The following is a 17219-nucleotide window of genomic DNA, read 5'->3' as shown; positions in this document are numbered from 1 at the left end:
TAGTGGTAATAACAGTGGTGAACCTGATGGGTTGTAGGTATATATATAGGCCATTACATACACATCAGGTATGTATTCCATCTGAATTGGTAGTGTGATATAGTGGTAATAACAGTGGTGAACCTGATGGGTTGTAGGTATATATATAGGCCATTACATACATATCTGGTATGTATTCCATCTGAATTGGTAGTGTTATACAGTGGTGATAACAGTGGTGAACCTGATGGGTTGTAGGTATATATATAGGCCATTACATATACATCAGGTATGTATTCCATCTGAATTGGTAGTGTGATATAGTGGTAATAACAGTGGTGAACCTGATGGATTGTAGGTATCAGCGTAAGGACAAGGCTGACAGAGCCACAGCTGAACAGGTGATGGACCCTCGCACACGTATGATACTGTTTAAGATGTTGAGTAAGGGCATCATCACCGAGATCAATGGCTGTATAAGTACAGGGAAGGAGGCCAACGTGTACCATGCTACAGCTAAAGATGGATCCGACCGTGCAGTCAAGGTCAGTTTAAGGTCACTCTAAATGTAGTTCAATTTCCATCTGTTTACCTGCTCAGAATATTCCTGGTTAATCAAATCCTCATTGTTGTGTGACCACCTCACCAGATTTAATCAAGTCAACCTGATATTGGTCGTATCATGGCCTCTGTTCAAATCATGAGCATCATAAAATCACCTGTTATATCTTACTTTTGATCATTTGATGAAATGAAAAATTTCAAATCAAATTTTATAAGCAAAGATGATATTAAAAATATTAAGATATAATAAAATGTCATCACAATACTTATAAATGTGGTAACTATACCATACTTTCTTCCTTGATTTTTAAGGCTGTGACTAGATATTTGGTCACTGTAGTTAGCAATGATGCACCGATTGTGTAATTTCACATTTCGTTTGCCTCTCAAGATACATTTTAGTTATTTGTCAAAGACTGTTTTAGTTTAGTTTACTTTACAAGGTCAACTGAGGTTTAATTGAGTCTAAATTATTTTTTGTTTTGTGTAAAAATTTACCTACAGCTTTATAGGAAACCTCAATGAAGTAGAGGAGATTGTCACATATATGTATTAAAACTTTCTATTATCCAAATTCCTGCCATATTTCCCAAATGATAAGTTATGAAATCACTATTACAAATCATGTGTAGGCCTGAGCAGTTCTCATATACGTGTGTTACAGTAAAAGTGTGTAAAACATTCAAATCATTTATTTACTTTTACGTTAGAATTAAATTCATTATGCTTTGAACAATGAAATGAAAATTTTCGTTTGTAGGTGTACAAGACCTCCATTCTGGTGTTCAAGGATCGAGACAAATATGTAACGGGAGAATTCAGGTAATTACCAAAGTTCTAAAGTAAAACATGTTTATTTGAACCTAAGTAAGTTTATAACTCTAAACAGTGCTGTTACATATTTATGTTACCCTTCAGAGAACTTCCGTATGACCATCAAATCTAACATATATTGTGTGTACTGTACTGATTCCATAGACATCCCTGGAATGTGTTATTGGAATGTTGTACTCCTAGGAGACAGTACAACACCTAGATAATACTGTATGATGTATCACACATATACCCACAATGATCATATAATAGATGATTTGTTACTCTGATCATGTCAGGTTATAGGGCTGTGTATCATCATTACTTATGAATATCATTTTTACCTTGCTAAGATGAAGTCCAGGGGGGGGCTATATTTTTATACCCTCGGCCTCGACGTTGTCCATGACAGCTAGGATATGATTAAGAGGAAATTCCATGAACTGATTTTGTGTTGTAGATCTTGATCCACGCCTTGAGTAAATAATGGCTTCCTTTGTCATACTGTGTTTCTTTGTTACCCATAAACTCACTGTTTTATATTGATCTTAACAGATTCAGACATGGCTACTGTAAGCACAACCCCAGGAAAATGGTGAAGACTTGGGCTGAGAAGGAAATGAGGAACCTTATCAGGTAAATAAGTCCTTTACAGAAACAACCATCTATTCAGCTTACCAACTGTTTTCAACAATTTAATTTGATATGTGTTAAATTGGCTGTAATTGCAGAAGTGGTTGGGTGGTGAAGGAGGTGAAGGGGTAGGGCGTAGAAAATTATCAGGATAAACTTTGAAAAAAAAGGTGGGAAAAAGAAAAAATAATATGTGAAGTTCCCTTGGGACGATCAAACTCAAACTTCATGCAGGTCTTTCTTACATTAAATTAAATTAATTCCTAAACAGATTGTCCAGGAGATAGATGCTGTTCGACTTTAAAAGTTTTAATAGATGCTGTTCGACTTTAAAAGTTTTAATTCTAAATTCAACAGTTACAGTACTTCCAGTACTTTGATTTGGTAATGTTATAACTGTACCTAATGGTCTGTACTGTTCCACTATAACAGGATTCATCAGTCCGGTATTCTGTGTCCAGAGCCAGTGTTCCTCCGTAGTCACGTCCTTGTCATGGACTTTATAGGTACTGATGGCTGGTGAGTGATCAACAGGCTGTAGTGTTTGTATACAATTCTGTTCTAATATCATACTTGTAACCTCATGATTTGGGTGTAAGATTACTGATTTTTGACCCAAAATATTTCAGTAAAACATACTTATTATTCATAATTTTCAAAATCCAGTAGCAGGTAATTCCATCAGCAGCTTGAAATGTTCAGTTTTAAGGAATTTCATTTGTCAAAATGCGAGGTATGACTACTATTCTGAGGCCTGAAACTTCGATTAAGCATGATCATATTTATGGAAATGTTTTAAAGTTTGACAATTATGTATGTAATATGTTTATTACAGAATCACCCAGTTATCAACTGAATTCTCCAATGTAATATTACTACATATGTCTTATGTCACAAGTGTAATATACCCTATGATGTATATCACTCATCAGCCTTGACCTTGACCTCTGAACCTTACGTTTTGTTACAGGCCTGCACCACTGTTGAAGGACTGCGACATCTCAGATTCAAAGGCTCGAGAACTCTATCTTCAGTGTATCCATATGGTGCGGACACTGTATCACACGTGTAAACTCATACACGCCGACCTCAGCGAGTTTAATATGTTGTAAGTCCTATCAGTCTGTAGAATCACTCATACACGCCGACCTCAGCGAGTTTAATATGTTGTAAGTCCTATCAGTCTATAGCATCACTCATACACGCCGACCTCAGCGTGTTTAATATGTTGTAAGTCCTATCAGTCTGTAGCGGCACTCATACACACCAACCTCAGCGAGTTTAATATGTTGTAAGTCATACCAGTCTGTAGTGTCACTCATACACGCCGACCTCAGCGAGTTTAATATGTTGTGAGTCCTATCAGTCTGTAGCGTCACTCGTACACGCCGACCTCAGCGAGTTTAATATGTTGTAAGTCATATCACTCGTACACGCCGACCTCAGCGAGTTTAATATGTTGTGAGTCCTATCAGTCTGTAGCGGCACTCGTACACGCCGACCTCAGCGAGTTTAATATGTTGTGAGTCCTATCAGTCTGTAGCGTCACTCGTACACGCCGACCTCAGCGAGTTTAATATGCTGTAAGTCATACCAGTCTGTAGTGTCACTCATACACGCCGACCTCAGCGAGTTTAATATGTTGTGAGTCCTATCAGTCTGTAGCGGCACTCGTACATGCCGACCTCAGCGAGTTTAATATGCTGTAAGTCATATCACTCGTACACGCCGACCTCAGCGAGTTTAATATGTTGTAAGTCATATCACTCGTACACACCGACCTCAGCGAATTTAATATGTTGTGAGTCCTATCAGTCTGTAGCGGCACTCGTACACGCCGACCTCAGCGAGTTTAATATGTTGTGAGTCCTATCAGTCTGTAGCGTCACTCGTACACGCCGACCTCAGCGAGTTTAATATGCTGTAAGTCATACCAGTCTGTAGTGTCACTCATACACGCCGACCTCAGCGAGTTTAATATGTTGTGAGTCCTATCAGTCTGTAGTGTCACTCATACATGCCGACCTCAGCGAGTTTAATATGCTGTAAGTCATACCAGTCTATAAACTTCCTGTATTAAGAATGTTTGTACTGTATATTTGAATATTTAAATCAAAGGAATGAGACTATTTTTTGAGGTGTGTATATCCTCTGTTGTTTTCTGTACAGATACCACGAAGGCAATGTGTATGTAATCGATGTATCACAATCAGTGGAGCATGACCATCCCCATGCTCTCGAGTTCCTCAGGAAAGACTGCACAAATATCACAGGTACAGTTATCAGAACAGGTTATTAGGTAATACCATATTCTATCTGGGTAATACCGTATTCTATCTAGGTAATACCATATTATACCTAATATGTGCACTGTGAACTTACAAAAACACAAAAGGGTTACGTTAATAAAACCACATTCAGAGGAAAATTTCTGTGTGAAATTTTTTGTTGAGAGAATAAAACTGATTTTTTTTCATTTGTATAATTATGTTTCTTTTCCTCAATTAGAATGTTGTATTGGCTGATGTTTCAATGAACATACCCATCCTCTTTTCCTGAGAAAAGCTGACGATGTACTTATTAGGTTGAATATAGTATATGATATTGATTCCTGTTGCCGTGACACTTCTATAATCCTATTTATTCCCAGCTTATCCATGTAGATAATAGGGGCAGTGCTATATAGGGTTCAGTCTTTATAATCCCAGCATATCCAAGTGGACAATAGGGGCAGTACTATATAAGGCTCAATTTTGTAAAAAGAAAGGTTTTGAATAACCAAGAGACTTAGAGCAATCTGGAAGAGTAAAGAGATATTAGTTTGTTTAAATGAGTTTATCCTCTTTACCCACTTTGAAAGCTGTTAGGGTCAAAGAATTCTTGGATAATTGTATTTAGCCAATACATTGTATTAACAAATGGTCCTGAGGACTAAATATATATTTTTTTTTTTTTTTTTTTTTTAGATTTCTTCAGGAAGAAGGGTGTGTGTACATTGACGATGAAAGAGCTTTTTGATTTTGTCACGGATGTGACCATTACCGACGACAACATTGATGCTTACCTAGATCATGTGATGGAGATGTCAGCCAATCGCACGCAGGACGATATCACAGAACAGCAGAAAATTGATGATGAGGTAGAGAAACTGTTGATTCTACTGATAATATCCCTGTCCCCCTTGTGTGTGGGAGTGTAAAGGTTAGGGTAATCTCCCTTGTGTGTGGGAGTGTAAAGGTTAGGGTAATCTCCCTTGTGTGTGGGAGTGTAAAGGTTAGGGTAATCTCCCTTGTGTGTGGGAGTGTAAAGGTTAGGGTAATCTCCCTTGTGTGTGGGAGTGTAAAGGTTAGGGTAATCTCCCTTGTGTGTGGGAGTGTAAAGGTTAGGGTAATCTCCCTTGTGTGTGGGAGTGTAAAGGTTAGAGTAATCTCCCTTGTGTGTGGGAGTGTAAAGGTTAGGGTAATCTCCCTTGTGTGTGGGAGTGTAAAGGTTAGGGTAATCTCCCTTGTGTGTGGGAGTGTAAAGGTTAGGGTAATCTCCCTTGTGTGTGGGAGTGTAAAGGTTAGGGTAATCTCCCTTGTGTGTGGGAGTGTAAAGGTTAGAGTAATCTCCCTTGTGTGTGGGAGTGTAAAGGTTAGGGTAATCTCCCTTGTGTGTGGGAGTGTAAAGGTTAGGGTAATCTCCCTTGTGTGTGGGAGTGTGAAGGTTTGGGTAATCTCCCTTGTGTGTGGGAGTGTAAAGGTTAGGGTAATCTCCCTTGTGTGTGGGAGTGTAAAGGTTAGGGTAATCTCCCTTGTGTGTGGGAGTGTGAAGGTTAGGGTAATCTCCCTTGTGTGTGGGAGTGTAAAGGTTAGAGTAATCTCCCTTGTGTGTGGGAGTGTAAAGGTTAGGGTAATCTCCCTTGTGTGTGGGAGTGTAAAGGTTAGGGTAATCTCCCTAGTGATGTATGATATATTGTATATAATTCCAGTAGTAATGTATGATATATTGTATATAATCCCAGTAGTGATGTATGATTGTATATAATCCCAGTAGTGATGTATGATGGATTGTATATAATCCCAGTAGTGATGTATGATAGATTGTATATAATCCCAGTAGTGATGTATGATTGTATATAATCCCAGTAGTGATGTATGATATATTATATATAATCCCAGTAGTGATGTATGATGGTATATAATCCCAGTAGTGATGTATGATGGTATATAATCCCAGTAGTGATGTATGATGGTATATAATCCCAGTAGTGATGTATGATGGTATATAATCCCAGTAGTGATGTATGATGGATTGTATATAATCCCAGTAGTGATGTATGATAGATTGTATATAATCCCAGTAGTGATGTATGATTGTATATAATCCCAGTAGTGATGTATGATGGTATATAATCCCAGTAGTGATGTATGATAGATTGTATATAATCCCAGTAGTGATGTATGATGGTATATAATCCCAGTAGTGATGTATGATGGTATATAATCCCAGTAGTGATGTATGATGGTATATAATCCCAGTAGTGATGTATGATGGTATATAATCCCAGTAGTGATGTATGATAGATTGTATATAATCCCAGTAGTGAGGTATGATGGTATATAATCCCAGTTGTGATGTATGATGGTATATAACCCCAGTAGTGATGTATGATAGATTGTATATAATCCCAGTAGTGATGTAGGATAGATTGTATATAATCCCAGTAGTGATGTATGATGGTATATAATCCCAGTTGTGATGTATGATGGTATATAACCCCAGTAGTGATGTATGATAGATTGTATATAATTCCAGTAGTGATGTATGATAGTATATAATCCCAGTAGTGATGTATGATTGTATATAATCCCAGTAGTGATGTATGATTGTATATAATCCCAGTAGTGATGTATGATTGTATATAATCCCAGTAGTGATGTATGATTGTATATAATCCCAGTAGTGATGTATGATGGTATATAATCCCAGTAGTGATGTATGATGGTATATAATCCCAGTAGTGATGTATGATGGTATATAATCCCAGTAGTGATGTATGATGGTATATAATCCCAGTAGTGATGTATGATTGTATATAATCCCAGTAGTGATGTATGATTGTATATAATCCCAGTAGTGATGTATGATGGTATATAATCCCAGTAGTGATGTATGATAGATTGTATATAATCCCAGTAGTGATGTATGATTGTATATAATCCCAGTAGTGATGTATGATTGTATATAATCCCAGTAGTGATGTATGATAGATTGTATATAATCCCAGTAGTGATGTATGATAGATTGTATATAATCCCAGTAGTGATGTATGATGGTATATAATCCCAGTAGTGATGTAGGATAGATTGTACAGTGGACCCGCGATAATCCGGACGCCGATAGTCCGGAAAACTCGCAGTCCGGACGGAAAAGCACGGGAACGGATTTCCGTAACGTTATTTGTACTCACCAGTCCGGAAATTCGGTTTCCGATTCCGGAAGCCCATTTTGGGAACGGAAAGTACTTTTCATTAGTAAATTTCCCCCGATAATCCGGACGATTTTTTCACCACGAGGAGAGAAAAATGTCGGGCAAGTCACCCGTGTCGACAGCTGTACAGACTATCGCTTGACACTGTGCGTAGTCATAGCGACCGCTGCCAGGTCATAGCCCCGGGTGTTTACCTGTGTTACAATGTAGCTCTGTTTTTATAACGGTACATTGCTTTTCTTTACGATCGACCTAAATGCTACAGTATTAAAGGGTTTTATAGTGTAGACTGGTCTTGCTTTGATCAACTTGACGTACAATATCTATTATAGTTATTTTACATAGTGCTATTTCGTAGTTAGCAATAATTAATTCACTAACATACAGTATGTGATACGATACTTAATCAATCACAAATGCATGTAATAAAATGATATTTTGTTTACTAAATAGTTGTTTGTACACAACATTTAAAAACCCCGTCACAGTCTTCATGTTAGTAAATATCTATTTCTAACCTCGCGCCTTTGATCACGTGATGTTCTTGACCAATGGAAATACGTCAGGGGATAGCGCCACCTGCATTCATTTTCAAGCAGCGTGATTATTTGTAGCAGCAGTGTTTTATTCATCATTATTTTCTCCTATTGTTTACTTTCGTCGCAACAACTCCTATTGACTTTTGAACTTACGAGTGTTTTGCCTGGAGTTGTCGTCTCCTACGACAGTGAAGTACACACCAATAACGGTATTTACACGTGTGTTGTGTTTGTTTACATTTTTATCGACGTGTGTCGAGGACATTTCCTTTAGTTTACATTGACGAATGTCATTCGTCATCGAGCTGTGTATTTCCTATTTGGATCCTAACAGTCTTTATGCAACCACAATGTGTTTTCTTTGCTATCGGGATCTAACTTGTGTGTGACTTATTCGTGCTAGTGGAAATCGAAAGACATCAGTTTGTAAACCGTCTCGGGTCATCTAACATGGCGGCCAAGCAGGTCAGGAACGCGTCACTACCAGCAGCTTGGTGCGCGATCCCAGGATTCCGTGCGGGATTCAAGATGGCAGCGCCCATGTCTTGTCGAACACTGTAGGGCATTGCATCGTTTTCTTTGGCGCTTACGGTTAATTTTGTAGGGGTAATTATCTGATTTAAGGAAAAATAATTAAGGAACTACACGTACAACATTATTAGTCTAGATTTCCATCTCGCGATATTACGACATGCAGTGTACTCGGAACTAACCGAACAACTTAACTAGTCGGAATTTCAATCTCCCGACGATTACGACATGCAGACTCCTCGGATAATCAACGAACAACTTTGATAACTACATACAGACGACTCGGAAACTCACCGAACTACATTATGCGTTTCCATCTCCCGATGATAGCGACATGCAGATAAAGTGGAAATCGTAGCATCAGCTTACTATGCTTCCAACTCAGTTGTCTTGGACTTTTCAGCGGTGAGATTACTCATCAATCTGTCTATTTTGACTTGTTGTACCTGACCAGACTTTGGTTACAGCGTGGATATCAGAGGAGCATCCTCGATACTTGTTACTCTAGTAAACATTTATATCTTCGCGTTCACACCTTCTATCTGTATCTAGCGTTACTGTTTTCTATGTACTTGTCACAGATATTTCTAAATAATTGGTTTACGGCATAGCTGTCACACCTTTTATCTGTATCTAGCATTATTGTTTTCCTTGTACTTGTCACAGATTCTTGTTTATACTTGTGCGGAATATATTATGCAACTGTTAAGGAGAGCTTTGTCATAGATATATATAGAGATGATGTTTCTTCCTCACTTTATTTAGTCTGTTACTAGATTGTTATTATCATGTACTAGGTTTAATTAGTTATCAGTCAGATCAAGCCTCTTCTATTACGAGTCAAGTCACTCATCTCATGAGTAATCACAACTTAAAGTCTAGGATCTTCTCAGCAGCCATAAGAAGTGAAGTTTTTCCTTACAATAGCCACCAACCTATGCCATGTTTTATTTGTTTATTTTGTGGGTAATCAGGTCATGTCTTCAACCACAATCAAGTCACTCTTCTCTTGAGTTGTCATAACTCGAAGTCAAGGGTCTTCTCAGCTGTGTCTGCGAGTCAAGTTTCTTCTCACGAATCACTGAGGCTCAGAGCCAAGGGTCTTCTCAGTATCTTCTCAGTAGCACTTAGGAGTCAAGTTTGTCATGCCACCAGCTACTACTTCGCTGTGTTTTGATTCGTTAGTTTATGCAGTCATGTCATCGCTTCTCCAATCATGAGTCAAAACTCTTCTCATGAGTAATCACAACTCAAGAGTCAAGGGTTTTCTCAGCTGTGTCTGCGAGTCAAGTCTCTTCTCATGAGTCACTGCGACTCAAAGTATGTAGTCTTCTCAGTAGCACTTAGTCAAGAGTGTCCCGCACTAGCTACCTACTACTTCGCTGTGTTTTGATTCGTTAGCTTACGTAGTCAGGTCTTGCTTCTCCAATCATGAGTCAAAACTCTTCTCATGAGTAATCACACTCAGAGTCAAAACTCTTCTCAGCTGTGTCTGCGAGTCAAGTCTCTTCTCACGAGTCACTGAGACTCAGAGCCAAGGGTCTTCTCAGTAGCACTTAGGAGTCAAGTTTGTCATGCCACCAGCTACTACTTCGCTGTGTTTTGATTCGTTAGTTTATGCAGTCATGTCATCGCTTCTCCAATCATGAGTCAAAACTCTTCTCATGAGTAATCACAACTCAAGAGTCAAGGGTCTTCTCAGCTGTGTCTGCGAGTCAAGTCTCTTCTCATGAGTCACTGCGACTCTGAGCCAAGGGTATTCTCAGTAGCACATAGGAGTCAAGTTTGTCACTACAGGGGTACTAGAGTCAAGTCGCTTCTCTATGGCTCAGTAGGGTCAAGCTTCTTCTCTAGTAGGACCTTTCAGTATGAATGATTTAGAGTCAAGTTGCTTCTCTGCTGTCAAGTAGAGTCAAGCTTCTTCTCTAAGTCAGGCATTTTAGAGTCAAGTTGCTTCTCTGCTGTCAAGTAGAGTCAAGCTTCTTCTCTAAGTCAAGCATTTTAGAGTCAAGTTGCTTCTCTGCTGTCAAGTAGAGTCAAGCTTCTTCTCTAAGTCAGGCATTTTAGAGTCAAGTTGCTTCTCTGCGGTTCAGTAGAGTCAAGCTCCTTCTATAAGTTTCGAGTACTCCATTTTCTTTCTTCACCGTGAAATACCTGGAGTCAAGTTGCTTCTCTGGAGTTCATCAGAGCCAAGTTTCTTCTCTGGGTGTTTCTCCAAATACTCAAGTCTTGTTAATTTAAGTTAGCTGTTTAAGCCCTGTACACCATTCAGTATCCTTATTGTATTTCTGCTGTTCAGTAGAGTCAAGCCCCTTCTTTAGTTTTGAATACTCAATTTCTTTCTTCACTGTGAAATACCTGGAGTCAAGCTGCTTCTCTGGAGTCCGACAGAGTCAAGTCTCTTCTCTGGGTGTTTCTCGGAATACTCACATCTTGTTTATTTAAGTTAGCTGTATAAGCCCTGTACTACATTCAGTATCCTTATTGCATTAAGTACTTATAACTTTAATCGTATCTCCTTTTATGCATCGTAATCAGTTTGAGTGTTGGCAGGTTCATTATAACTACCTGTTCTGTGTATGTAAGTTCCTTAGTCTTGGCAACCAGTTTGTTGACTTTCTTAGGACATCTGCAACCCTTTCTTTGTCTATTATTAGTAGATATAGTTGACATACGGAGCTTGTTATCCTCTTACATCTTCAGGGTGCGTTCCCAGTACCTAATTATCATCCTTAACACTTTATCATTGGCACTGTTTCCTTAATTAGACCTCCATCAGAAGGATGTAGTTCTTGCATCTGTCTCATTCACACGCAGAATCTAGTGCTCCTTTAAATACTATCTCACTTTATAGTATTAGGTATGTTTTTCCTCTCTTTTTCAGCTTTATTCCATACGTGATATAACCTTTCAATCATTTGAACTCTTGTCATTACTTGGTTTATCTGCAAGCTTTATACCAGTTACTGTGCCACTGACCACATTTAACTTCTTAATGTCTCATTTTAGAGCATATGATAATTATGTGTGTATATATGTAATACGGTGCATTAATTTCTATAGGCAAATTTGTGCTTAGTTGTACTGATTATAATCAATAATTTTCTAGTTCATCATCGATTCACTTTATCTACACTCTTAAAAATATTACATTGTCATATCCTTCTTGCACATAATTTCTTTCTTGGGGGCTCTCATTCGGTTACTTTATTGTAACCTCTTCGATTTGGCTTTTAAATTCGGGGAATTTCTTGCCCCCAATTCATTATATCATATTTTGTGTATTTATTTCTTATGTAGATGATATGCTTGGGATCGCCCAAGCTCGGGGGGTCGCCCCATCTGAAACAGTCTTAGCAGAACTGCCTGCTTTTTAGCTACCAACTGCTTACTCTGTGGCTTGAGGTCGCTCAAGCTAGGTTTCTCTCCTCTCGATTAGTCATAGCTAGCTAAGCTATGATCGCTCTAGCTTGGGGGTTGCATGCCCCTATAGTATAATTAGTATCTTAATTGTTTAGGTGTATCTTTTGAGTAGCGAGTAAAATTTATTATGTAATATTGTTAGTTGATGTTATTTAGTTGTAAGAATGAGCAGCCCCTAAGAATGCCAAAACCTTTAGATAATATTTAATATGAGCCTGAACAAGTTTTTGGTTCCATTCAATAAATTTTTGACTTTCATACTGTTTTGGTGTGTTGTGTATAAAATGATATTTTGTTTACTAAATAGTTGTTTGTACACAACATTTAAAAACCCCGTCACAGTCTTCATGTTAGTAAATATCTATTTCTAACCTCGCGCCTTTGATCACGTGATGTTCTTGACCAATGGAAATACGTCAGGGGATAGCGCCACCTGCATTCATTTTCAAGCAGCGTGATTATTTGTAGCAGCAGTGTTTTATTCATCATCCACCATCCGCCCCACCTCCACCTTTGATAATTTGCAGTTTTCTTTACTGTGGTTTGTGTATAATTGTTTATATTATATTATAATTACTTTTTAATATTTATATACTGTTGTTTTGTTTTGATTGCCTGTACTTTTCATGTGTATATGTTGTTTTTATTATATGTGTTTACTTATAATATTTATATTTATTACATGTCTTTTTACTTGTTTCGGGCTCATTTGTTTAGGGGTAAGTAAGGCCTCATGGTGAGACAACACCTGGCAAGCTGGTCTGAGCATTGGATAAACCTACCTCCCTGATTCAGGTTGGGGCAGCCGGCTCGCAGCACCTTTTTGTACATCTGTGTTGGTTAATTATAAGCTTTATTTTGTTACAATGCAAGCTGTCACATTTTCATTTTTATTTTGGGCTGCTCTTCTTAGTAAGGAATAGTTAGAGGATAAATTCGGGGAATTTCTTGCCCCCAATTCATTATATCATATTTTGTGTATTTATTTCTTATGTAGATGATATGCTTGGGATCGCCCAAGCTCGGGGGGTCGCCCCATCTGAAACAGTCTTAGCAGAACTGCCTGCTTTTTAGCTACCAACTGCTTACTCTGTGGCTTGAGGTCGCTCAAGCTAGGTTTCTCTCCTCTCGATTAGTCATAGCTAGCTAAGCTATGATCGCTCTAGCTTGGGGGTTGCATGCCCCTATAGTATAATTAGTATCTTAATTGTTTAGGTGTATCTTTTGAGTAGCGAGTAAAATTTATTATGTAATATTGTTAGTTGATGTTATTTAGTTGTAAGAATGAGCAGCCCCTAAGAATGCCAAAACCTTTAGATAATATTTAATATGAGCCTGAACAAGTTTTTGGTTCCATTCAATAAATTTTTGACTTTCATACTGTTTTGGTGTGTTGTGTATAAATTTATTATCGGTAATTAACATCACTAACAATTGTATTGGGTAAACAAGGATATCGGCTTGTAACATCGTTACGTGTAATGACGACTCATTGAAAGATCCATGTTATTAATTACACACATGGTACATTTACGTATTAAGCAGTGATCACAAGAACCGGGTTAATTACACACTAATAAGTCGTCAGATACCCCTGATTTACTTCAGTAAGTGTCACATACCAAACTACACATTGCAACTTATTCATTGTATCTTCATACTTACGTAAAAATCATATAAAAAAGCATGGACTAATGGTAAGTTGTACATAGTGGGTCTTTCATTTCACGTTTCTGATTTACGTAACAAACGTACATTGTACATAGCAGTTCGTTTATTTCAGGTTTTTAACTTACAGTAAAAAAACCCACAAAAACACAGACTGTTGGTAAGTTGTAAAAACCGGGTCTTTCATTTCAGGTTCATAATTTACGTAAAAATTTCATTTCAGGTATTTAACGTATGTAATTTCTACTCGTTTGTGAACCTCTGGGACGTAACCCATGTGTGTTGTTTGTAGGTCACATATGCCCGCTATAAATAAAACAACTTTCACTTCACAGGTTCTTTTAAAAACATTGTTTATTTTTTAGTTTCTACAAAATAAAAGAAAACAAGAATCATATCAAGAACATAAGTATATTTATTTTTTAAAATGACTGACTATTAGACGTGTTTATGAAACGTCATTAATGTATAGAGTCAAGGGAGATAACTCTTACACAACAATTTTTTTTTGACCTGGTAGACGAAATCCGGTAGTCCGGAAAACTCGTAATCCGGACGGTTTGGGCTGGGAACGAAGGTGTTCGGATTATCGAGGGTCCACTGTATATAATCCCAGTAGTGATGTATGATAGATTGTATATAATCCCAGTAGTGATGTATGATTGTATATAATCCTAGTAGTGATGTATGATAGATTGTATATAATCCCAGTAGTGATGTATGATGGTATATAATCCTAGTAGTGATGTATGATAGATTGTATATAATCCCAGTAGTGATGTATGATTGTATATAATCCTAGTAGTGATGTATGATAGATTGTATATAATCCCAGTAGTGATGTATGATTGTATATAATCCTAGTAGTGATGTATGATAGATTGTATATAATCCCAGTAGTGATGTATGATAGATTGTATATAATCCCAGTAGTGATGTATGATAGATTGTATATAATCCCAGTAGTGATGTATGATGGAATATAATCCCAGTAGTGATGTATGATAGATTGTATATAATCCCAGTAGTGATGTATGATGGTATATAATCCCAGTAGTGATGTATGATAGATTGTATATAATCCCAGTAGTGATGTATGATGGAATATAATCCCAGTAGTGATGTATGATAGATTGTATATAATCCCAGTAGTGATGTATGATAGATTGTATATAATCCCAGTAGTGATGTATGATGGAATATAATCCCAGTAGTGATGTATGATAGATTGTATATAATCCCAGTAGTGATGTATGATGGTATATAATCCCAGTAGTGATGTATGATAGATTGTATATAATCCCAGTAGTGATGTATGATAGATTGTATATAATCCCAGTAGTGATGTATGATTGTATATAATCCCAGTAGTGATGTATGATAGATTGTATATAATCCCAGTAGTGATATATGATGGTATATAATCCCAGTAGTGATGTATGATAGATTGTATATAATCCCAGTAGTGATATATGATGGTATATAATCCCAGTAGTGATGTATGATAGATTGTATATAATCCCAGTAGTGATGTATGATAGATTGTATATAATCCCAGTAGTGATGTATGATGGATTGTATATAATCCCAGTAGTGATGTATGATTGTATATAATCCCAGTAGTGATGTATGATAGATTGCATATAATCCCAGTAGTGATGTATGATTTTATATAATCCCAGTAGTGATGTATGATAGATTGTATATAATCCCAGTAGTGATGTATGATAGATTGTATATAATCCCAGTAGTGATGTATGATAGTATATAATCCCAGTAGTGATGTATGATGGTATATAATCCCAGTAGTGATGTATGATTGTATTTAATCCCAGTAGTGATGTATGATGGTATATAATCCCAGTAGTGATGTATGATGGTATATAATCCCAGTAGTGATGTATGATAGATTGTATATAATCCCAGTAGTGAGGTATGATGGTATATAATCCCAGTTGTGATGTATGATGGTATATAACCCCAGTAGTGATGTATGATAGATTGTATATAATCCCAGTAGTGATGTAGGATAGATTGTATATAATCCCAGTAGTGATGTATGATGGTATATAATCCCAGTTGTGATGTATGATGGTATATAACCCCAGTAGTGATGTATGATAGATTGTATATAATTCCAGTAGTGATGTATGATAGTATATAATCCCAGTAGTGATGTATGATTGTATATAATCCCAGTTGTGATGTATGATTGTATATAATCCCAGTAGTGATGTATGATTGTATATAATCCCAGTAGTGATGTATGATTGTATATAATCCCAGTAGTGATGTATGATGGTATATAATCCCAGTAGTGATGTATGATGGTATATAATCCCAGTAGTGATGTATGATGGTATATAATCCCAGTAGTGATGTATGATGGTATATAATCCCAGTAGTGATGTATGATTGTATATAATCCCAGTAGTGATGTATGATTGTATATAATCCCAGTAGTGATGTATGATGGTATATAATCCCAGTGGTGATGTATGATTGTATATAATCCCAGTAGTGATGTATGATTGTATATAATCCCAGTAGTGATGTATGATGGTATATAATCCCAGTAGTGATGTATGATGGTATATAATCCCAGTAGTGATGTATGATGGTATATAATCCCAGTAGTGATTTATGATGGATTGTATATAATCCCAGTAGTGATGTATGATTGTATATAATCCCAGTAGTGATGTATGATGGTATATAATCCCAGTAGTGATGTATGATGGTATATAATCCCAGTAGTGATGTATGATGGTATTTAATCCCAGTAGTGATGTATGATGGTATATAATCCCAGTAGGATTGTTAATGATGGTATATAACCAACCCAACCCCAGTAGTATGTATGATTGTATATAATTCCAAGTAGTGTATGTATGATAGATGTGTATAATAACCCCAGTGTGATGTAATGATAGATTGTTATAATCCCACTTAGTGATGTATGGTTAGATTTGTAATATAATCCCCAGTAGTGATGTATGATTGTATATAATCCTAGTAGTGATTGTTGATAGATTGTAATAGAATCGCCCAGTAGTGATGTAATGCATTGTATATAATGTCCCAGTATGATGATATGATAGATTGTATATAAATGATTCCTGATGTGTCCCCTTCCTCATTACTGACTCTCCGCCGTAAATTTGCCTTACTATCCTCGAAGTAAGTCATCCCAGTAGTGATTTAGGGATAGATTGTAATATAATTCCCAGTATTGGATGTTGATTGTATTAATCCAGTAGTGATGTATGATAGATTGTCTATAATCCCAGTAGTGGATGTATGATAGATGTTATATAATCCTAGTAGTGATGTATGATATATTGTATTAATCCCAGTATGAATGTGATAGATTGTAATATAATTCCCAGTGTGAGTATGATTGTATATATTAATTCCCAGTAGTGATGTAGAGAGATTGTCTATAAAAGTCCCAGTAGTGAAGGTATGATAATGTATTATCCAGTAGTGATGTTGGATAGATTGTTATAATCCCAGTAGTGAAATTCTGAATAGATTGGTAACAATTTTTGTTTACATAATGAAACAGTTATCTCTGATGTTTTACAGTTTCAAAA

At 36.9% G+C, this 17219-nt stretch overlaps 1 protein-coding gene across 1 annotated transcript in view; it reads left to right on the top strand.

Annotated features, from left to right (window-relative positions):
* Positions 1-17219, top strand: part of LOC117325429 (serine/threonine-protein kinase RIO1-like) — a 34747-nt gene that overhangs the window by 10730 nt on the left and 6798 nt on the right. Inside the window, exons 6-12 of the mRNA XM_033881616.1 lie at positions 338-524; positions 1304-1365; positions 1912-1992; positions 2422-2508; positions 2960-3097; positions 4159-4262; positions 4956-5128. Of these exons, the coding sequence (XP_033737507.1) occupies positions 338-524; positions 1304-1365; positions 1912-1992; positions 2422-2508; positions 2960-3097; positions 4159-4262; positions 4956-5128 (832 nt within the window). The remainder of the gene's footprint in view (positions 1-337; positions 525-1303; positions 1366-1911; positions 1993-2421; positions 2509-2959; positions 3098-4158; positions 4263-4955; positions 5129-17219) is intronic.

This window comes from Pecten maximus, chromosome 4 (genome assembly GCF_902652985.1).
Source record: "Pecten maximus chromosome 4, xPecMax1.1, whole genome shotgun sequence".
NCBI classification, from domain to species: Eukaryota; Metazoa; Mollusca; class Bivalvia; order Pectinida; family Pectinidae; genus Pecten; species Pecten maximus.
Note: the sequence above shows the minus strand (reverse complement) of the source record. Positions and strands in the feature narration are given on the sequence as shown.